We start from the raw sequence: 23,109 nt of genomic DNA on the forward strand, positions 1-23,109 counted from the left end.
TGACCAAGAGACTTCTAGAACATATCTAGATGTGACCAAGAGATCTCTATAACTTATCTAGATGTGACCAAGAGATCTCTACAACTTGTCTAGGTGTGGCCAAGAGACCTCTAGAACATATCTAGATGTGACCAAGAGATCTCTATAACTTATCTAGATGTGACCAAGAGACCTCTAGAACTTATCTAGATGTGACCAAGGCGAACACCACAAATACCATGCCACTATCAGGGAATTGAGAGCTTGGGGTGAGCAGCTACATCACGGTCTAACGATGTTTGAGACTAGGCTCTCAAGAAAGCTGTCTCTGGTGTGGACCAATCAGTGTCAAAGACAATGCCATCATAGACTACCAGAGCATGTTTTTGTTTGCATGTTCTTGTTTGCATGTTCACCACAAGTATATTTGGTGTTTTAACATCTTAATACAACTGTTTTATTGCCAGAAAGGGTCAAACCTATTCTTATTTAAAGATATCATTTCCCTGCAAATAGCAACAGCAGCGGTGGTGGTTGGGGGGAGGGTTCATTTCAATCACATCGGGTGCACAGTAAACGTCGAACGTTGGGTCAGCGTTGGCAGTGGAATTAACTACGATAATCACCCAGAAATGTCTGTCCGTCCCGCGCGTAACGTCACTCCACATGAGGCCCACCCCCCGCGTGACGTCACTCCACATGTGGCCCACCCCCCCGCGTGACGTCACTCCACATGAGGTCCACCCCCCCTCATTAATATTCATGAGCAGTTGGATTTTTACACTAACGCAGAGGAAGGTCGAGCTGAATTAAATAATTTATTACGCAAAGTCGCTTCAAATATGACGTTTCTTTACAGAAAGTGACGGTAAAAAAAATCTACGTAGCACAGTGCTGCATCCGTGTGTGACGTCATTGCAAAAGAGCCCCCCCCCCATTAATTAATATTCATGGGCGCGTGGAAATTTACATAAAAGCACAAGGTCGCGCACTCCACATGCCGCACCCCTTCCCTCATTAATAATCATGAGGAGGTGACGTCACTCCACATGGGGCAAGCCCCCCCCCCTCAATAATAATAATGTGCTGAACAATTTTACTATTGAATATTTCAGATGTACTGCATTATACACCCGTCCTTGGACGGGCAAAAAAGCTCGTGAACAAAAGAGTTGATTAACTATCGTGTTGCTATTTTCACATTCTACAATATTCAATTCAACAAGCACAACTTCACCTGCAGTTGGTTTATATGACTTGACACTAAATTAAAGCGCATAAGCAAGTACACCATACGGGGCTTAATTTCCCATGGAATATTTCCCAGGGCTTCCCAACCGCTCCAAACCGAGCCTTAGAAAAAAATCTCAAACAAACGAGCCAGCTTCCGAGGTAAGTTATAGCTTACATGTTTTATTCTGAACAGAGGTATATGAAGTTAAAAACTGCTAATGAGATAGAGAAATATCAGTTGTGCAGAGAATGTGCCTTGCCATAACTGTGACGTCGGATTATAAACCTCCAAACAAAATTTAATTGCAGCTATTTAATATATTGTTAATGATCGATTATTAAAGATCTGCACGTTGTTACCAATGGCAGTCAAAGCTCAAGAGATGTTGGCTCAATGAATAGCGGAGGGGGTGGTAGGGCCAGATAAATAATTTCTCCAGCTCAGCCCCGGACAGCTCGAGTTGAAATTAAGCCCCTGGTGTACAGTATCATACATTTTTTAATGTTTTTTTTATATTACCGCGTTGCGCTGTGCAGACGTTTTGATGGAAACGCACGGACCATATAACGGGTGTACTATTCCTTATTAAAAAACACACACAACAAACCTTCCCTGCATACGTACACAATTTAATTTTTAAAACGGCAGGCCTTCGAGAGACAAAATTAAATAATAAAACTCATTAATAACCAAAATACTTAAGGCTTGGTTTATTCATATAGTCCACCAACCCATGGGCCAACACTTTTTCACGAAGCTTTTGAAACGTTTTGGTGAAAACTCTGGGCCGGTTTTGACCTTTCTGATGCTCATCGGTGGCATGCGGCCTGTTGTTGCCACGTTGAAATGATGCCACGTTGAGATGCGACGGCTTTCTTGCTACAAATCGCAGGCAACAGGAGGAGGTGGCCAAGTGGCTCAGAGTGCTGAGCCGGCACTGGTGGGATCCCTGGGGTGTGAATGGAGGTCTAAGCCATGGCCTGTGATTCAACCGGGGGTTCTCAGGTGCAGTGAGTTGATGGGTGATAAGTCCGGTCACCAGAAAATGTCTGCGCAAATAAATAAAACCCCATGAAAATCACATTCAAGTTGGTGCACTAAATTTGGCTAAATTCCATCTCTTGTGAAATACAAAAATCAGTTTGACCGACATGCAGCAGAGTGGGTAGGAAAGTGTGGACCTCAGAGGTCACTTGGAAAAAGAAGAAGAAGAAGAAGTGAACTCAGAGGTAGCCTCAGCGATATCCACTTCCAGGGGCTGCTCTCTAACACACGGGAAGGTCGCGCGCTGCTTTGCGACATCTCAGAACCGGATTCTTCGTGTCGTGACGCAGTCGGCACGGTCGGAATAACATTTGGACGAAAACGACGTACGCACGGTAAGTCCTCGCTCAGCACGTGTTCGCACAACGCGTCTCCTCTACGATGCCGGCTCACTCCGCTCGGGAACACTTTTCGCACAAAGCAAAACGCGCACCGTTATAACGCAGTTTCAGAGCGGCACAGGTGATGGAGTTCGTGGAACGATACACTAAACGCGGCATCGTATCACGCCAAACTTCACCGTTACATCGGGGAAATCTTTTTCGCCAAATGCGTGTGTCGCTTAACGCGTCCAAACGAGGACTTCCTGCATACGTATACATTACACATGTAAACAATGGCAAACAGGACCGCGGAAGGTTATTGGGCAGGAAAGAATAACCGCAGTCCGTTCGATTGTGCGTCTCACTCTCGTGTCCAAGCAGTGGCTCTTGAAGCATCAACGTATCGAACCGACAGAACCTTGCGCCGGCTCACGCATCGTAGATTTACTCTGGCTCAAAAAGATACGTAAATATAAGCGTTTGTAGGCTATACGTTGTTATTATGAGTGTAACATTTTACATATTTTATACGTGTACACTTTACAATACATATTAAATACATATTATATATCTGTGCTATATAACGTGCAGCGTCTTTCACATGTCAAACGTTGCAACCGTGTGCTTGTTCCGTTATTTCTATTTAGCACTGCATTTCTCCCTTGAAGGACTGACACGTGTGCGTTATCTCGCAGCCAGCACGGCTCACTCATGGCACGGATGGTTTTCCCACTGGGGCTAACTGCCATTCCGAGCTATGACCAAACCGCGCTACGCTGGCCTCACGAGAAGACACCCGAATGTACCGGGCAGCCGACCCGATTGCCGATTCACGTGGGCTTACACGAATATTACGATCTAAGGATCTCTACCATGGGGACGGCGAACGCGGTTTTGGAGAAGAGGCGCAACGGATAAAGCGCACGTAGGGAGGAAAACGTGAACAGGGCCAGGAGCGGGGGGCTTCCGACTCGTCGTCGCAGCGGGCGATGTGAAGCGAGCAACGCCGTGGCGACACACCGGCGTCACGTGGTCACCTCCACGCGTCTGCGAGCGCAGGGCCCAGCTCCGGTGCCCTCCTCTGCCCCCTCACCGACCCGCGCCTTCACACGGCCGTGCTGCCCGGGTCGAGCACGAACGCCTGCGTGCTGTCCTCCTGCACGCTGCTGCTCACCGAGCGGGCCCTGCGGCGGTAGGACGACCCCGCCGAGGAGCCCGAGAGACCGGCGCGGTCCCTGCCCGAGAGGGACCGCGCGTCCCGGGCGCGCGGGCACAGCGCGGCCGCCAGACCCGGCCCCACGAGGCGGCGCGCCGCCGCGCGGTACTTGCGCGACATGAAGTTGTAGAGCAGCGGGTTGATGGCCGAGCTCAGGTAGAAGAGGACGAAGGAGGTGAGGTTCAGGTACTGGCTCAGGTCGTGGACGAACTGCGACCTCTTGGTCACGTGCCACGCGAAGATGAGGCGGCCCACGTGGAAGGGCAGCCAGCACACCACGAAGGCCACCACCACGGCCACTGCGGGGGGGGAGGGGAGGGGGGGGTGGGTACAGGCGCCTCGTAATCGGCGTCCGTGGGACAAGGCGGTGCTAGATGGGTGCAGGGCGCCTTTGGGTGGCAGGGTGGTGGGCACGGTGGTAACTCGCAGCAAGAAGGCCCCTGGGTTCCATTCCCGACTCGGGTGCCTTGCTCCGTGGGGTTTGTATGTTTTATCTCCCCCTGTTCTGTGCATGGGTTTCCTCTGCATTCCCGGGTTCTTCCCAGAAGCTTAAACAAAAAACCACGGACTCCTTCGATTGCCCCACAGTGCCTTTCTGCGTGCAATTTGTACGTTCTCCCCCCTTGCCCTGCGTGGGTTACCTCCGCGATTCCTAGCCTCCTCCCAGAACTTAAAAACACGAAACAGTGTACAAACTGGTGTTGGCAAAACATCTCGATGCTGAAAAATGACCGGCACATTTTAATCCGTTGGGGCTACGCGACGCGGCGGTATCATCGCCCCCTCCTGTGGTGACGCGTTCGCTGCTCATCGCAGAGGTTCACGGTTCAAATCCAGCGGCCAACCCGGTTATTACTGCGGGTTTAATAACCACAACAACAGCAATAATACTACTACTCGCCGTCTGCTTCAGAGTCGACGTTAGAGATGATATCCTGAGTGGGCCGTTGTGTGCCGCCATCAGCGTCCACATTTTATTCGCAATTTTAAACATTACTCATTTGGGATTATACACAGCACCAGCAGCAGCAGCAAAAGCAATCATCGGCACCCAACTGGCAGACCGATGCCCCAGGTCACTCTTGCAAATAACGCTCGGCCCTGGTCTCTTGAGTTCCCATCTGGTTAAACACAATAAACTTGAAGGTACCGTGAAAACCTGAAATCGTCTTGGGCAAACAAGCGTGACGGTGGTGGCTGACTCTGACAAGCGTCACCAAAGGAGTCGGTCGCGTGGCTCTGGAGGTCAGAGACCCTGAGCCGGCACCGCCGAGTTCCTGGGTTTCAATGCGGGTTGCAGGCAGCCGCCCATGGTTAAGCCACTGGGCTTTTACGGAGTGGCGGAGTTGATGGCCTCCGGTTACCGGTGACGGCACAACAATCCCCAATCGCGTTCCATTCGCTAATGGATTCAATTTGGCCCAAAGAAATAATGCTGCTCTGACAATTAAAAAAAAATCGCTTGGATCGAGTGTCTGTGGGACAAAGTATGCGAAGCAGGGGTGGCTTGCGTAAGCACCTGAACAGTGTGTGTTGATGTACGTTGGGAATATGTAAATATTGAGTGTAACGTGTGTTTTGTACGTGTGTGTTGTGTGGGGGAGCATTCGCGCAGTGGTTAGCGCGCTGCACCACGAACCCGGCGACGCGAGCTCAATTCCCGCTTACGGCCAACATCGGTGACAATTATCTGAACCAGTTCTGGGCCTCCCCTAGGTCGACTCAGCCGCAAATGAGAACCTGGTACGATGTTTACACATTGCCACTGGGGAGACAAAGGCAGCCGGGCGTGGTGCTGGCCACATATCCCCTTGTGTGCTGTGCTGGCCTTCATAGCTGCTACTCGCTAAGGCTGTACGAGGGATCTGTGTCTTTGTGTTGTGTGTGTACATGCTCAATGTGAGTGTGTGTTTGTGTTGTACGTTGCATGTTCCCTGCATTCGTTAACGCACTCAAAACACAGGAATTGGCGTCATCAAGTCACTCTGCCCCTCCCACGTTTCCAGCACGACGCGATGTTTCTTGAGCCTGTGAATGCGTTCACTTTTTCATCCACCCGTTCCGTTACTCGCCGTGGACATTCTATCCACGCGTCGTCGGTGTAACCGTGGCAGGAGGGGGGTGCAGGACAGCGTCGCTGCGTGGTTAACATGGGCCCTGGTGAGTGGAATAATTCAGGGGCCCTCTGTCCGATATCCCCTCAATGTGTGGCCTGTGAACCCCGCTGCAGTTGCACGTCCTGCACGCTCGACAGCGATGGCTCGGTGCTTCTCGATTTTCCAAATCGATTTTGCCTGCCGCACTGGAAATCCCAAGTTCGAATCCGGGTTTGGGTGATTATGCTGGGTTCTTAAGTGGTAGCGACTGGATGATCTCAGCCCAGTCACCAATGACTGCACTAATAACAACAATGCAACAACAAAAACCCCCCCATCGTGATGAATTCTGTTTTTTTCGCTTGACTCGGTAACATTTCAGCGCTGAGATTTCGTATGATGGACATGCACACAGTGGCTATGCCCCTCGCATGTATGACGCGCGTGTACAATACTCGACAGTTTAGATGTGCGTCACGTCTGTACAGAAAAAAAAGTTGGGAATATGTATTTTATACAGAGAGACGGACGGTCAGTTAGCCAGTGATAGGCCGGGAAGGAACTTGAGCCCTGGACCTGAACAGGGACAGGGGACGACAACACGGACTGAAGAGAGCACAGACGTGAAGACTCCACCGGCCTTGGCACAGCACAGAGCATTGGGCGCCACACGAACACGACAAATATGCTGCGAGCAGGGATATGCGGTGGTGGAGGGCAACTGCGTTGAGCTGTCGTTTGTGGCCAGGTCGCTTCTGAAAAATAAGTTGAAGTAGCTAAGAAGTGAGCTTTGCCTGGTGGGATGGGGATGGTTGAGTGTTGTATTTGCTTGTGTTTGGGTGCTTTGTTTACCTCTCTTGTACTGTGCACTCCCATCGTGTTGTTGTTATTGTTTGTTGTTGTCACATTCTCACCCCGTGCCCCTACTGGACATCTGTTAAAAAAAGCTTCATAGCTCATCGGATTCCTCTAAGAGGTTCGCGCTACCAATGGGGCAGGCCTCCCTCCCGGTGATTGTCGTGGTGAACGTGAGAACTCTTCTGCCTCGCTCGCAGCGGACGGCGCTGACGGATTCCCGCGACGTCGTTCGCCACGTGCCGGAGCCACGGGCCCAAACTTGGCCAAATTGGTAGAGGACATTTAGCTGCATCTGTGAAACAGAACGTCCTTGCGGCGGGAGCCTGCACTGTAAGAACGCCGGGTAAAGCCGAATTCACCGAGGCACGATTCGTGAGTCTGTGCTTCTGTCCGTGTAAACTCCGTATCTATGTGTTTCTCTCTGTATTAGCTTATCTGCGTCACTCTATGCGTGCGTCCATGTGTCTCCTTATTGCCCTGTGTCCCTCTGTTTCTGTACCTCTTGTCTATCCATGTCCGTGAATTCCCTTCTGTGTCTCCTTGTCTGTAACAGAATATATATCTGTCTTGCTCTGGCGTTTCTCTCGGTCTATCTAACCCATTCGACCACTATGTTTCCTTGTTTACGTGTATCCGTCTCTCTCCGCGAGTCTCTCTCTCTCTCTCCGTGTGTCTCTTCCACAGCAAAGCTCATTTCAGGCGCCCACTTAACACGGTTTTTTCCCGTCCACAGCGACCGTTCTCATCACCCACACCTCACCAAATTCCGCCGCCTTCCCCCCCTTACCTCCCCCCCCCCGAACGGGCGCACACAACTTCTGAGCCAGCGTCCTCAGATCGTCCTCGGTCGAAATCGCCCCCCTCTAAACCCCCCCCCCCCCCGCGTCGTTTACGCAACAACTAAAAAATGTTTTTATTTACGCCGCGCGGATTCATGGCGCAACAGACGAGTGGGGGTGGGCGTGCGTGGCTGTGGAGTTGAACACCGCGGTGAATGCGGCCCTCTCACGCGAGCGGCTGCTGATTGATGGCCCCGCCACGGCCACGGAGCGCTGCGTTGCGGGCACTGAGTGCTTGGCTTTAGCGGGTAGCAGTGGCAAGGAAGCGCAAAGCCATGCTATTGTGTCAGGCTTTTTGTTTTTATGATGATACAAAATGTTTTGCGTTGTTTGTTGTTGTCTCAATTGCATTCCAATTGTTGATTTTGTTTTTTGTTTCCTTCAGCGAGGTTAGGGCCCTCCTTTTGTCCATTCGGAACTCAGTAGCGAGAAGAACGTCCCGCAGACGCGGATACCAAAGAGCTACCGCTGAGATCGCTTCAACTGACCCCTGGCCCACACAGTAGGGGCTGCACTTGCCCACCCACCGTGCGACATGAGAGCAATGTGAGCCGATATTTGAACTCGCACAGCACGGATATAGCGTAGCCAACCTAAGTGCGGCCTTCAATTTAACGTGGTGGCCTTTTATTCACGCAGTCATCGCTGACGTGAACTCGCTGCAACTTGAGAGCCGCCTTTGACCACAGGCAGTTGCTGGAAGCCGGATTTCAACCCAGAATGTCAGCAGCGGTGCCGGCTCAGCACTCTGGCCTCTGAGCCGCTCGGCCACCTCGTCTTGTGTGATTTAAAGAGGTAATGACATGATTTCGCACCCCCCCCCCTCCTCCTCCCCTCCAAAGACGCCCAACCATTTGTCATAACGAACGACTTCGCCAATCAACGGTGGCCACGCAACTTTAAAGGCCGCGTGATAATGGAGACGCAGATGTCACGGGCCAGATAGTCGCCAATGGTCAATGCTATTGGCGCCTGCTGTATATTTGAGTTTGCTTGGCTCTTTCCCTGTGGTCGCGTGGATCCTCCGGGTTTAACCTCCACATTTTAGAAACATTCGTGTAGAGTATTTGGCTGCAATAAATGTCCACGTAAAAAAGCCATTTTGATCAGCTGTCATTTGTGGCCATATCGCTTCTGAAAGAGAGCTTATATAGCTCAGTTGGGCCTTACCTGGTCAAATATAAATAGTTTCGTTTAATTTGTATGCATTAGGGTTACTTACATTATTTGGCTGCAATGAATTTCCAAGTAATATGCCACTTTGTTGCGCTATTATTTGTGGCCAGGTCGCTTCTGAAAAATACCTAATAGCTCAGGGGGCTTAACCTGGTAAAATAAAAACTAGTTTAGGAGTAATAGCTTAGTCCTCACCAGGCGGGGCAGGGGGCCCCTTAGAGCAGCTCACGCCGGTCGCTTCGTGTCAAACGCAGCGCCCGATGATCTGCGGATACAACAGCGGAGGACGTCGCCCGTCCTAATGTCTGCTGCGATTTGTCTCCCAGGCAGGGGGTCTGTTGTCAGCTGTGCTCGGTTTGCCGCAACATCGTTTTTCACGATGCAACACGGGTGGGGGGGGGGGGGGGGGGCGCCGGCGCTGGTGGTGGCCACGCTGTGCACGTGGGCTACCCGAAATCCTCCAGCGCTGCGGAGGCGGTGGCAGCAGCAGCAGCAGCGAGGGTCGGCGGATCACCGCGCGCAACAAGAAACGTCCTGAAATCCAAGCGCTCAACGCTTCCTTCGGCCGGAAAGCGTCCGCACCCACAGTGGAAGAAGGGGAAGAGGGGGAGGGAGGTGAGCCTCGTGCCGCTGTGCGGCGGTGGCGGCGTGCGTGCGTGCGTTCTCACCGAGCATGCGCACCGTCTGCCGGTGGGCCTTCTCGTGCTGCACCATGCAGGGCACCACCGCTTCGGTCCGCCGCAGCCACAGCCGCCGGCCGATGAGTCCGTAGAGCACGGCGAGGCAGAAGACGGGCAGGAAGAAGTAGGCGGTGGACATCCACGTGATGATCTCGAGCCGGCCCGACTTGCGCGCCTCGTCCGTCACCTTGCACACCGGCTCGCGCTTCTCCACCTGCACGCTGACGATGGAGATCACGGGGCCCGCGCTGCCCAGGGCCAGGGCCCACAGGCCCAGGATGAGGGCCCTCACCCGCCGACGCGTGATGGCCACCTGAGGACGAACGGTTTTGCCCGTTTGAGTGCTGTGGACCGTGCGGGCGGGAGGCGTTTGCGACCGGGTTGACGTGTGGCGGAGACTTGACGCGCGCGGCCGACGCAGGGTCAGCGTGGGGCCAACGTCGGGCCAACGTTGGCCCCACGTTGGGCTTGACGTGTTGCGCGCGAGCGAAACCGTTCGACGAACATTGGCTCAACGTTGACCCATGTCCATATTGTCCAGGCACATGAGAGAGGTGCACAATGGTGGGCACGTGGCAGACACGTGCTGGTGGGCACACGACGGGTCACATGACGCGCAGTGGAATCGACACGTGATCGACAGTGACGTGTACGCCACTGTCGATCACCACGGACTTGGGATACCATTCTCGATTAAGGTGGCAACACCCGATTGGTCACGTTCAACTGAAATTAAACAAAAAAAATCGAGTCAAAAATGATATCACAGAAGGGCCGGCAGTTCCACAGCTCCTGCCATAATGGCGTTATCATCCCAAGGGCGCTGGTGGCGATGCACGCGGCCTTTAATGCAGCACTGTGGATGAAGCGAGGTTTGGTGCTTGATTACACAACTGTTGTGAAAACTCCCTTCACGTGGGCGTCGAGGAGACCCCATAACCCTGGTTCTCCAGGAAGAGGCTGTAGTAACAGCAAAAAAATGTGACTCCACCTGTTTCATCTGCATGCGATAAAGTGTCGCCCCCCCCACCCCCCGTGACCTTTCTCCGGATTTCTCAGATTTTCTCCCACATGTGGACGTATTGGCCGATAAACACCTTGGCATATAGTAGGGGACCGCAGAGCTCGGGCAATTGTTGGTAGAGGCCAGCTCCTCGCCGCGCGGCTTCCCGCTTGCCTGTGGTTCCTCCTCCTCCTCCTGGTGCCCCCCGTGTCGCGGGCATTCTCTCTAGGGCTGAATGATTTAGGGAAAATATCTAATTGCCATTTTTCTGACAGATATTGTGATTGCGATTTGATTTGCAATTACATTTTTTTAAGTCAAGCTTCAGTTCAATATTCACTGTGTAATAGATGTAAAACACGTGATGGAGCATTACCACGTGATACCATCAAAATATGAACTGCTCCATATATTCTAATGCAAGGATGAGAACTTAAAATATATGAATTGCTTGCAACATGTATTTATTAAAAATGTTTTAATTGAAATAGAACAATGAAACAGAACAATTGTTAAGTTAAATAAATAAAGTTATAATAATAAAAAAACAATTCCTACAAGTTAGTAATAGGACTTTTCAAATCGCATAAAATCGCAGCCTTTGCAATTTGCTAATCGCATTGTTTCAAATTGCGATTTCGATTTGAAATCGATTAATCGTTCAGCCCTCGTTTCTCTCGCTCTGCGAGTGAACAACTACATGGCGGTGGCACATTCCAGGTTGGGACAATTCTACGAATGCGCGTCAATCCCATCGTGAGTGCAAGCGAGGTGGTTACTTCGTTTCCACCCCGGCTGTGCTCCTTACTGCCCGTGCCGTGAATTGTTCCCCCATTCGCGTTGTTACAGCGACGCACTGGGGTCTGATCGCCGTATTTTGCCTGTACGGCACCGAGGAGACGTGACCCGGCAATCATGATTGTTCGTGCACACCTCGTGCGCGGAATCGGTGTCTCTGTGAAAGCAACGGATGCAGTGGTCGAGTCGGGCGAGCTGTATTGCGAGTTGTTACGTAGCGGGGACATATTGTGTGCCGTGCGTACATTGGGATTTATTTAGCACCGTACGTAGCCAATCGCTCTTATCGGAGGTGCGGGGGAAGGACTACAAAACTAAACAGAGAAAAGCAGTTACTAAAGAAATGAGTTTCCAATCCATGCAGTTGACTCCCTGCCACTGTTCAAGTGGCCAGCCATGGTGACGAGATGTTAACTCCCTTGCCTGGTATACAGGAGGTCATGGGTTCGATCCAGACCAATAACGCTTGTTGTATATTTGGAGTTTGCGTGTCTCTCTCCCCGTGGTCGTGTGGATTTTTCTCTGGGTTTTCCCTCAAAATTTAGAAACATGCCTGTAGAGTATATGGCTGCTATAAATGTCCACCTAATAGTGCAGTGCACACATTACACACACAGTACGTACATTACATACACAGTACACACACACTGTACACACACAGTACACACAGTACGTTGTCCCACGTCCGACCGCATCGCCGCATCTCAGTGAGTTCAGACCGCATCGAGCGATTTTTTTGGGGGGTACAAAAATGTTAGCCGCATGTACGCGAAATCGCACAAACCGAACCGGCATTAAGCGAGGGGAACCTGTAGTGCACTCCCTATGTTTTATGTGGTCCCCGCCTTCACCAAACCTGCGTGGTTCGTCACGTGTCTACACCCCGGTGTACGCCGTTCGAGTCTTCGGCGCTTGATTGTTGCTGGCCACTACGAGAGGCATTCGGGAGACAGAGATCGGAGTACGTGCAGTCCAGCTGTCCAGACATCACAGTTCCCCGAGTGTGGCAGTGACTGGCAGATTTGGTCGAACTGAATGCGGCCAGCACGCGAGTGTTGGAGGCTTTAATTTAGCCAAGGTTAAATCATCATCGTCGTCGTCATCAGGAGGACATCCAGGCTCAGAGGTGGGACCGCTGAGAATCCTGGGTTCGAATGTTGGGCTCAGCCACTGCCCGTGGTTAAACCGGGTTCTCAAGGGGAGTCGGCCCCGTCGCCAATGACTATCATAAGGGACCTGTAGACCCCCATAGTGACCCGTAGGCTCAAATCGAGAACCATAGACCCACACTGAGATCCGTAGACTCGCATAGAGAACCATTGACTCTCGCGTAGACCGTGCATGTTGTGATTAAACCGTGTTCTCTCGTGACGTGAATCGGTGGTCTCACCCTGGTCCCCAGTGACTGCACAAACAAACAAAAAAACATCGAAGTGTATTTGTTTTGCAGCTGGAACTGAATGAGCTCCCTAGCACGCGGCGAGAAACGTCGGACACTGGGCCGTACAACACGCCTGGTACCACACGAAAACACACCGTGACGGAGAGCCACGGCATATTTGTTGCCATGCTTGATCCTTAATGTTTGTTTATTTTTCACCAATATATGTGTCATATTGTTAATAAATAAACATATATTTGAAACGTGTATATATAATCGATTACTGAAAACACTATGTAACACGATTTTTGTTCCTCGGTAGTAAGTGTTATTTTCTAATTGCTTATGCCTCAAAGGTATAGAAAATGGATATTATTATTCCCCACAAACTTTGCTTTTGTGACCAGGACTTTACGTGAAGGAAAAACACAAATGCACACCACGTTTTCTCATTGATAATTAGGTACATTTGAAAATATCACTGTCCTGGTCACAAAAGCAAAGTTTGTGGGGAATAATAATAGCCATTTTCTGTACTTATGAAGCATAAGCAATTGGAAAATAACACTTACTACCCAGGAACAAAAACACATTTTTTCGTTTGTTAAGGAAAGCCCACGTGTTAAATACACATTAAGGCTCAAACATATGAACAAATGACACATGGTGATGATGATGACTAAATGATGATGATGGCGATGGTGATTGTGACGATTTGTGCGCGTGAACAACGGAGCCAGTCAGGTCACCCCATCCATCCATCCACGCGTGCGCCCCGTCCCCCCTTAAATCCCGGGGGGGGGCAATCCGGGACAAAAACTCAGCTCACCTTTGCCCAGAGGGGAAAGCAGATGGCCAGGTACCTCTCCACGCTGAGCGCCGTGATGTGCAGGATGGTGGCGTAAGTGCAGCTCTCGCTCACGTACTGGAAGCACCTGCACAGAAAGTCGCCGAAGAGCCAGGGCCGGTAGCGCCACAGACGGTAGAGGTCGAAGGGCATGCACGAGAAGATGAGCAGGTCCGACACGGCCATGCTGGACAGGTAGAGGTAGGTGGTGGTTCGCATCTCGTGAGTCCTCGAGAACACCGCGATGGTCATGGAGTTCCCCAACACCCCGAAGGCGAAGAGAAGAACGCTCGTGGTGGTCACCACGGCCAGGAGAGGCGGGGAGAACAAGCCCTGGTACTCGGCCGAGGACGACGGAGAGCTCGAGTTGGCTCCCCCGGCCATGGGCTCCGTTGAGGTGTTGAGGGCAACAGCCACCTCGGATGTGGCGGTGCTCATGGCGGTGAGTTGTGTCTGTGCGCCTTGCGCGCTCACCTGGCCAGCACTTGACCCAGCAGCCCGTGTGTGCTATGGGTGCTCGTGTTGTGTGTGTGTGTGGCGTGGCTCTTTGTCGGATTGAACAATTGTCTGCGCTGACGGCAGCACTCGTGCCAACTTGAGTGTTACAAAGACGGGGGTCACCTTTGCGTTCTGTGTGATGTGTTGTTCACTGTTGCAGGACGCGCACTGCAGGTAAGTTCCACTGTGTGAAGTGTGAAAGGTAAGGCTCGGCTTGAAGTCAATGTGCGTAGGTTATGCGTGAGAAATATAGTATCTTAAGGTTGTGTGTAAAAGGGAGAATGCGCGTATTATGTGGGGAGTACGTGAGCGCGTAGCTGCAACAAGTGTGTGTGTATGGGTGTATTATATAATGTGTCTATAAATATTAGATTAGGCTATATATGTAAACTGTCTATATGGCATATCTGAAACGTACGTATGTGTGTGAGTGTGTTTGCAAAATAATATGTGTCTAGATTAAATACCGAACGATTAATATTGAGTATGCGAGCGTACTGTGTACGTGTGAAACATGTAACACACGCACATGCGATGCGCATATCTGTATGGTTTAATACCTTAGGGGGGGGGGGGGGGTTACCCTATGTGTTGGTCGTGGGTTGTCGGGGTTGGCATAAGCTCCCCAGCCTCTCCTTCCGTTAATCTCTCCCTGCCTCTCTCTCTCCCTGCCTCTCTTCCTGCCTCTCTCTCCCTGCCTCTCTCTCTCTCTCTGGCTCCTGTCCGCTGCTCCGCTGCTGATGGACCGGATTGTGGCGTCGCCTCTTAAGGACGCGCAAGTGTGAAGTGGGGAGGGGGGGTGCCGTGATGGGAGGGGGCGAGAGGGGGGGGGGCAATCTGCGAACTAAAGCGGCTCACGCATCTCCACCCCCCACCCACCACCTAGCTCGTCTGATTAAAGAACCCGGACCATTAGGTGCGTGCTTCAGGAGAGAGGGGGGGGTTACACAATGATCAACCTCCTCCTCCACGCACACACTCCCCCCACCTGCCCCTCCTTCCCTCCTTCCCCCCACACTCCCCCCACACTCCCCTCTCTTCCCCTCAAACCCCCCTCCTTCCCCCACACTCCCCCCTCATCCCACTCTTACCCCCCACACTCCCCCCTCCTTCCCCCACACTCCCCCACACTCCCACCTCCTCCCCCCCCCTACACTCTATTCCTCATCATGTAAAGGGCTACTTAGGACAGCGCGCGTTGCTTTGGAGTGGCTGAGTCAGGGCACCGTGAGTGAGAGGCGCCATTCAGCCGTCCCAGCGTTGTTGCCCTGATGATGGTGACGACGACGATCACACCTGAACTTACAATAGCCGCCTCTATCCAAGAGGCGCTGGCCATTTATAGATGCCCGCTCTCATGCTGATTATGATTATAATGCTGTTGTTTGCCCCTGCTGATGATGATTATGTTGGCTGATTACAATGTTTGCTGCTTATGATGATTGTTTCCTGCTGATGATTAAGTTTGCGGCTGATGATGATGATGATTACGTTCTCTGCTGCTAATGATGAAGATTATCTTTGCTGTTGATGATTGCTCGCTGCTGATGACTATATTTGCTGCTGATGATTATGTTTGCTGCTGCTGATGATTATATATGCTGCTGATGATGATTATGGTTGCTGATTACTCTATGTAACGAAATTTTTGTTCCTGGGTAGTAAGTGTTATTTCGTAATTGCTTATGCCTAAACAGTATAGAAAATGGTTATTATTCCCCAAAAACTTTGCTTTTGTGACCAGGACAATGATCTTTTGAAATGTACCTATTTTTAATGAGAAATCGGGCGAATTTGTGTCATTTTGTTTACATAAAGTCAGAAAAAAACAACATATGAATCAAAATTCACATGTATTCATACTAAAGTAAAACAAAAATGACTACAAAAGATTTAGAAGTGAGCAGTTTTCGAGATTTACGATTATACTGTAAATTACTTTCACGAATCAGTCCCCAAATGTAGTCTCCCATCATGTTCTCGTTATACTGTCCTTGGTAGCGGCTTTCAAAGTCCAGTATATCCTGGTGGAAGCACTCGCCTTGCTCCTACGAGTACGCTCCCATGTTCTCCTTGAATTTATCAAGATGAGCATCAAGAATATGGACTTTGAGGGACATCCGACAGCCGATTGTGCCGTAGTTCTTCACCAGAGTCTCAACCAGCTCCAAATAGTATTGGAACATCCTTTGCCAAAAGACGTCATCTGGTCCAACACCACGTGAGACGAGGCTCTAAGGAAAGCTGTCTCGGGTGTGGATCAATCAATTCCAAGGACAGTGCCAATACATTATCAGAGTTATGCTTTTTGTTTGCATTCCGACCGCAGGTATTGTGGTCAATTCAAACATGACTCCTTGTAAAAAAATGCATCAGTTTTGTTGCCAGATAAAAGGGTAAAAAAAACAATTATCAGCTCTACGTAGTTTTCGGCCTCGTGATTGCCAAGGAAGCCACAAACCACTGCGACAAAGCTGTTTCAAGCCGCTTTCTCCTTACTAGTGAGTTTCTTGGGTAATTAATTGCACTCCAGGATCTTCTTTATCTGTGGTCCGACGAAGACACCGGCTTTGACCTTTGCCTCAGACAGCTTAGGGAAGAAGTCTTGAAGGTACTTGAAGGCTGCCGACTCCTTATCTACAGCTCTGACAAATTGTTTCATAAGGCCCAATTTGATGTGCAGTGGTGGCATCAGCACCTTCCGGGGGTTCACCAGTGGCTCCCACTTGACGTTGTTCCTCCCCACAGAGAACTCGGTCCGCTGTGGCCAGTCCCGCCTGTGGTAGTGCGCCTTGGTGTCCCTGCTGTCCCAAACGCAAAGATAGCAGGGAAACTTGATAAAATCGCCTAGGAGTTCTAGATTTGAAGCTTGCGTGACTGCAAGGATTCATACTCTTTGTTTTTTTCGGTAAAGTCACGTAGGTAAAATAAAATAATAATAAAACAACTCAATTAAATCACGACGTTTCGGAGGCAACACAAGCTTCCGTCTTCAGGTGGAATAGTCACAGCAAGATAGCTGCATCAAGTGAGGAGCTCTGAGACACCCAATATTATATACAGGTTAAGGGGGGGGGGGGAGGAGCCATGAAGGGAACGATGATGAGGTGGAAGGCTAAGTTAAGCCGCCTTTTGTTATGCTGAGGGTTCGGGGGATGCGGTGGTTCACTGCACGAGAGCAATGAGAGCAATTTAGCTAAAGTTTGACTTGGTTTATAACATCTTTCCAATGGTTGCTCAATTTGAAACCATCCTCTCGGTTGAAGTTGTGTCTGTGTTTGTATATCTGCATGGCTTCATGGACAAATCTTTGGTCATAACTGGGAGGTTTGCAGAGTACTTTGGTATCGGAGAAAACAATGTCACGAGAACCCGCTGTGTTGAAACAATGATCAGCCACGGCCGAAGAATTCGTTCTGCCGTGTTTCGCCTAGGAGACCCATCAGGAATGCCACCATTTTGAAGTCTCCGATGACCTCCCAGCCGTACTCATCATACTTCAAGGCGTTCAGCAAGGTCTTGATGTTGTTGTAATCCTCTTTGAGGTGCACCGAGTGAGACAGGGGAAGAGACGGGTACTTGTTACCATTATAGAGCAGCACGGCTCTGAGGCTCCTGGATGAGCTGTCAATGAAGAGGTGCCGCTCAATACTGGTTACAGGCGATACCGAATGCCTCGAACAGGCTGGTCACATTGTGGCAGAAGCAGAGCACATCTTGACGGGTGAAGAAGCTGCAAAAAGGTTGGTGACGCTTCCTCTGGTCTGCGACTTGCACACTTTCATCCAACAAGTTCCACTGCTTCAGCCTAGACGTCAAAAGCTCGGCATTGGACTTGGTGAGACCAAGGTCTCTAATCAAGTCGTTGAGATCTTTTTGGTTGGGGTAGTATGGGTTTCTCTCCTCAGCTCCACCTCTGAAATTTTCATCTGGATCTACAACGTCTTCCTCGCTTTCTGACTTGCTGCTCTCTTCTAAAGACGGCTGCTCTCTCTCCAGAAGGAGTGGGTACGGGGAGCTCATGGCAGTGTGGCACCGGGGCGATGGATGAAGGAAGGTCTGATACGTGATAGCAGGTGCATTCTTGCCAGTCAGACGTTTGGCAGGGTCCACCATGCAGAAGTAGCAGTTGCTTGAGTGGTCACTGGGTTCCCGACAAATTCTTGGGATAGCGAACTTCATGGCTCTCTTTTCCCATCTGTACCATCCTTCAAAAATACATTTATTTCACCCATGACTAATGTGTAAGAGATTCTTGCAACATTTTTCATATATTTTTTTCAATAACATTGAAAATTATAAAACATTTTAAAATTTAAAACTTTTACAATTTTATTTTTTTATAACATAAAACTCCGAGCAACAATTGTCCATCTTACCTTCCAGAGTTTTTTGCATTGCTCGCAGGTGAAATGAGGTGCCCGGGGTTTGTCTTGATCCCCGACATGCATGCCGAAATATGCCTTGTTGTAGGCCTCACACATATTAGCAGATGCTTCCACAGAGTACTTTCTCGCTCTTGTCTTGATAAATTGGCCGCAGACATCGCAAAATGCGTCTGCCGGATGCTTGCAGCCTCTTGATGCCATCTCAGAAAAATGCAGATATGCATCCACTTACGCAGCTGGAACTAAACTGAACTGGTGGGCTTAAGGCCCCTGTATACATACTACTATTTATATTACTGGAAAGTTCTAGAATGTTCTTAAAGTTACTCCAAGTTTACTCAGCACTGAATATATCTGGAATGTTCTGGAAAATAGTTACATTTAAAAATATCACTGTTCTGGTCACAAAAGCAAAGTTTGTGGGGAATAATAGCCATTTTCTGTACTTTGGAGGCATTCACAATTAGGAAATAACACTTACTACCCAGGAACAAAAAAATGTGTTGCACAATCTAATGATTTTGTTTGCTCCTGATGAGTATGTTTGCTGCTGCTGATGATGATAATGCTGCTGAACTTCCAAGCGTCGTTTCTATCCAAGAGGGGTCCAGTCATCATGTCCGCTCTTCTGATGTTAATAATGATGATGTTGCTGCTGCTGATGATGATTGTTATAATATTTGCTGATGATGACTACCGCTGATGATGATGATGCTGCTGCTCAACTTCTAATAGCCGCCTTTATCCAAGAGGCGGTTTCTATAGATGCCCTCTCAACAGCTGCTGCTGATGATTATTATAATGATATTTCTATTGGTGACTGTTTTCTGACAGTCATGCTGATTTTGATGCTGCCTGCTAATGGTATCGTTTATGATAAATTCTGCTGCTGATGATAATGCTGCTACTGCTGCTGATAATGATGATGGAAATGCTACTGCTGCTGATAATGGTACTATGAGAGGCGTCAACTTATGTTCTAATGCTGATGAAATCTAAAATTTGAAATAAAAACTGTCTCTTTCATTTTCATTTATTTTATTTATTCTTCATGTGCCACTTAACTTTCTTATGCTATTCGATTCGCACGGTTGCAATTGACTCTGCTGAGGGTCTGATGGGTCTCGTCTATCATCCCTGTTGCTGCTCCGTACCCGCTGTTACCGTTCCCGTTCCGTCGTAATGTGCACTGATGCCCACTTAATTGAGGGGCGATATTGGCACGCAAACTAACGATTGATTTCTTTAATGATGATTATTCTGCTAATGATGAGACTGCTGATGCTGATGGTGCTGCTAATGTTGCTGCTGATGCTGCCCCTGATGCTGATGTTGCCAACGATTATTATTATTCTGCTGCTGCTGCTGATAATACCAGTTGTAAGAACTCGACTGCGGTGCCTACAATTTGACAAGTGAATTTGTGTAAAACGACGTAAGCAACATCCTCTGTTAACGCTTCATCTGTGACGCACCATAATATTACCTAAATACAAAGACAGATCTCCGCATAGCCTTAACAGACTGTTTGGGCAAGGGTTGCTAGCGAGCACCTTTACAAAGCCGCCACGGCACACGAGGGGTAGGTGGCCAGTACCACGCCCGGCCACCTTTGTCTCCCCAGTGGCGATGTTTACACACCGCACCAGGTACTCATTTGAGGCCGAGTCGACCTTGGGGAGGAGGCCCAGAACCGGTTCAGATAATCGTGACTGGTGTTGGTGGCCGTGAGTGGGAATCAAACTCGGGGGGGGGGGCAGGATTCGTAGCGCTACACTACCGCTCCCCACTTCACCTCGAAACACAACATACGCCCAGCCGGCACATACACAAACACCGTCTCGTATTGATCAATCGTTACGTTACTCTTCATTATTGATCGGCATGGTTTGACCGAAAAACATCGCCAATTACAACCTGGTAACTGACCCGAGCAGCGAAGCTCCAGGGGTTCAACCTTCCACCGGAAAACTTGGACAACCCTTAAACCGTTTGAGGATAATTCTAGATTTGAAGCTTTCGTGACTGCAAGGATCCATACTCTTTGGTTCTATTGAAGATAGGCTGCACGGCGAACTTATTTTGGACCGTACGTAGCCAACCGTGCTTATCGAAGGTGCGACAGAGAAGACATGGACCGTGATAAGCAGCCCAAATCGTGACTCTGGCCACCACCCATTAAGATTATTGAGATGATATTGGCGCAATAAATGTCCAAATGATGAGGCAACGTTGTTGATCATTTGTGGCCAGGTCGCTTCTGAAAAATAAATTAATACCTCGGTGGGCTTTGCCTGGTAGGCTGGGGGTGGTTTAGTGTTGTATTTGTTTGTGTTTGGGTGACGTGTTTACCTTACTTGTACTTTGCACTACCATCGTGTTTGTTGTACTGTTTGTTGTTGGAACGTTCTTACCCCGTGCCCCGACTGGATATCTGTGAAAAAGAGCTTTATAGATCATCGGATTCCTCCAGTATTAAAAAATAGTCTGATTCAGACGACGATCGCCTACATTCTGAACTTCTGGCATCGCGACCACTCGCTCTGCCTCGCCTGAATCCGCTGAATGGATCGCTAACCTCGACATCAAACTACAACCGCTTCCCCAGCCATACGAAGAAGAATTGATGAGTATCACCATCATCCATGGCTTATCCACTGCTGAATGAAGGCCCTTCCCCCACGCCATCACAATTCTTCGTGGGTCCTACAATTCCACAATCCATCTCACTCCTACACGTGCGGCGAATCATTGTTCCATCTCCTCAGTGATTGTCCTCTCGGGCCATTTCATCGGACATATGCCTGACTATACATTCGTGCCAATTTTAAGCCTACTTATTCTCTCTAAGAACATCAGGGTGGCCAACAAAAGCCCACAAAGTCAGGACACATCGGGTTATTTCGTTGATTTTAAAACTGGCGTCAAAGCATTTGAATATTTTATCTCTCGTATTTTTTTTTATAATAGCTATTTTTTTTTTATTCCTATGGGGTCACCTAAAATCCGTCGGTTACAAAAACTCGACCGAGAACCCCGAATACAATGAGACAATAAAACATAATTCATGCGTGTTCGAAGATTGTCGTCTTAAAAAGAGAGTCCTACATTCATTTTCAAAGAGAATCGACGCATGCATAAATGTTAACGCAAAGCCCGTCTGAACACGTGTTAATATAATCAAATAACGTTACGTGATTTGTTAAAATAAATGTAATAACCCTGTGTGTCCTGAATTTTGGGCCACCCTGTACATTAACTACTCACGTGTATAACACACACACGACAACATTATCATGAGAGTCGCGTGTGGACAATGACAACCTAACACTATATACAAGCAGACAAAAGTTTAATTTACTGCACATGCCGTCGGACGCGCGGCCTTGCGGCAACTCAATCATTTCAGGAGCATGCCTGCAATGACACGCTCACTTCCCAAGTGGCTGTCACCTCAGTTCGATTCCGGGACACGGCAAACATCATTGGTGCGTGATATCGTCTTCTCTTTTTGTTTGTTTGTTAAAACACAGTCTTCTGAGCCCAGGCCCCCAAAGGCCCAAAACGTCGAACGACCAGCAACAAACAGCACTCTCCACGTTGTAATAGATAACCGAATCTATCCTGAGCTCCCTGTTTAACTAACCTGTGCAGAACAGCGTGACGAGGTATGGTCAAACAACCCCATGACTGATATTAAGACTTGAAACTGCACTTCATCCACCAGTGGATTGGCACGTTCGTCAATAACTCATCCTTCAAGAGAGCACGTACTTCAGAGGCAATGTTTCACAGGGCATAGAGAGGCCAGAGAGGTACCTCTACGTCAGGAGCGACCGATGCCAGAACTGGTCATTGGCCGCCCGCTTCACAGCAACCCGCAAATGACCCACCTGAAGGATGGTCAAAACGACTCCTACAACCGAGAATTGCGTGGAAAAGCTTTGATCCAGCAGTGGAATGACGAAGGAGTGGTGGTAGCTGTGGCCGGTGGGTACCTACCTCTCGAGGAAGAGCCGTTGCCCGAACCGTCGCCTATTATACAATTGTTTTTTTTAAGCCACAGTGTTTTTGACGACATTGAGGTTTTTTAATTCATGGAACCCGACTGCTGTAGCTGTAGTGCCCTCTCGTGTCAACGTGGTGAGAAACGCGGACATAAAAAAAGACAGGCACCACAAAGCCGCGTTAGCAAAACAGCGGTTGCCGTTTGGCAGCCAAAATTCGAATGGAAAATCCGACTGGAACAAAGAAAAAAAAGGGCTTTGTTTTTGTCTGGGCTCAATAATAGCCCAAGTCCGGAAAGGAGTTTTTTTTTTCAAATATTATTCTTGCGCATTATGGTAGCAGCAGTGGCAGCAGTGGAGTACGTTCAGGAGCTCGATGCCAATGTCGAAGTCTGCTGCTGGCCACGATGAAAGAGGATACGGCACAGAGAGAGAGAGAGGGAGAGGAGAGTGCGTGTGGTGGCTTTACCAATTCCCCCTCCGTTGAAGGAGCGCAGGCCACAGTGGGTTTACTGTGCGGTCCAGCCTCTGGGTTGCATGACCACAATCGCACAGCTGTGGCTGCTGCGTCTTTCATGTTCCGTTGCCGAAGTAGATGAGCGCATCTACCTGTTGAAGTTCTGATGCACTACGCGTGATTTATTTAGGAGGTGGGGGGGGGATCCGTCAATTTATAAAACCCTAATGAGATGACAGACTTATTTTTTTGTAGCAGGTATGGTTCGTTGAACTATTTAACTCT

General features: G+C 49.4%; 1 protein-coding gene across 1 annotated transcript; it reads right to left on the reverse strand.

The window, feature by feature from the left end:
- Positions 1 to 1,821: 1,821 nt before the first annotated feature.
- On the reverse strand, positions 1,822 to 14,868 carry LOC116954588 (growth hormone secretagogue receptor type 1). The gene is made up of 3 exons (XM_032975230.2): positions 13,457 to 14,868; positions 9,434 to 9,758; positions 1,822 to 4,095 (listed from the first exon to the last, which is right to left on the reverse strand). Exons 1-3 carry the CDS (start codon positions 13,910 to 13,912, stop codon positions 3,686 to 3,688), a joined length of 1,191 nt encoding a protein of 396 aa, XP_032831121.1. The 5' UTR covers positions 13,913 to 14,868; the 3' UTR covers positions 1,822 to 3,685.
- Positions 14,869 to 23,109: the final 8,241 nt, after the last annotated feature.

The sequence above is a fragment of the Petromyzon marinus genome, chromosome 55 (assembly GCF_048934315.1).
Source record: "Petromyzon marinus isolate PM22_M1 ecotype Great Lakes invasive population chromosome 55, UKy_Petmar_22M1.pri1.0, whole genome shotgun sequence".
In the NCBI taxonomy this organism is placed as follows: domain Eukaryota; kingdom Metazoa; phylum Chordata; class Hyperoartia; order Petromyzontiformes; family Petromyzontidae; genus Petromyzon; species Petromyzon marinus.

Bases quoted from the DNA above. Each gene is read 5' to 3' on its own strand.
- LOC116954588 (XM_032975230.2), bottom strand. From the start codon at position 13,912: ATGAGCACCGCCACATCCGAGGTGGCTGTTGCCCTCAACACCTCAACG. The intron at 9,759-13,456 runs GTGAGCTGAGTT...GTTCGTCCTCAG, and splicing joins GCTTTCCCCTCTGGGCAAAG to GTGGCCATCACGCGTCGGCG. The intron at 4,096-9,433 runs GTGAGAACGCAC...CCCCCCCCGCAG, and splicing joins GCAGACGGTGCGCATGCTCG to TGGCCGTGGTGGTGGCCTTC.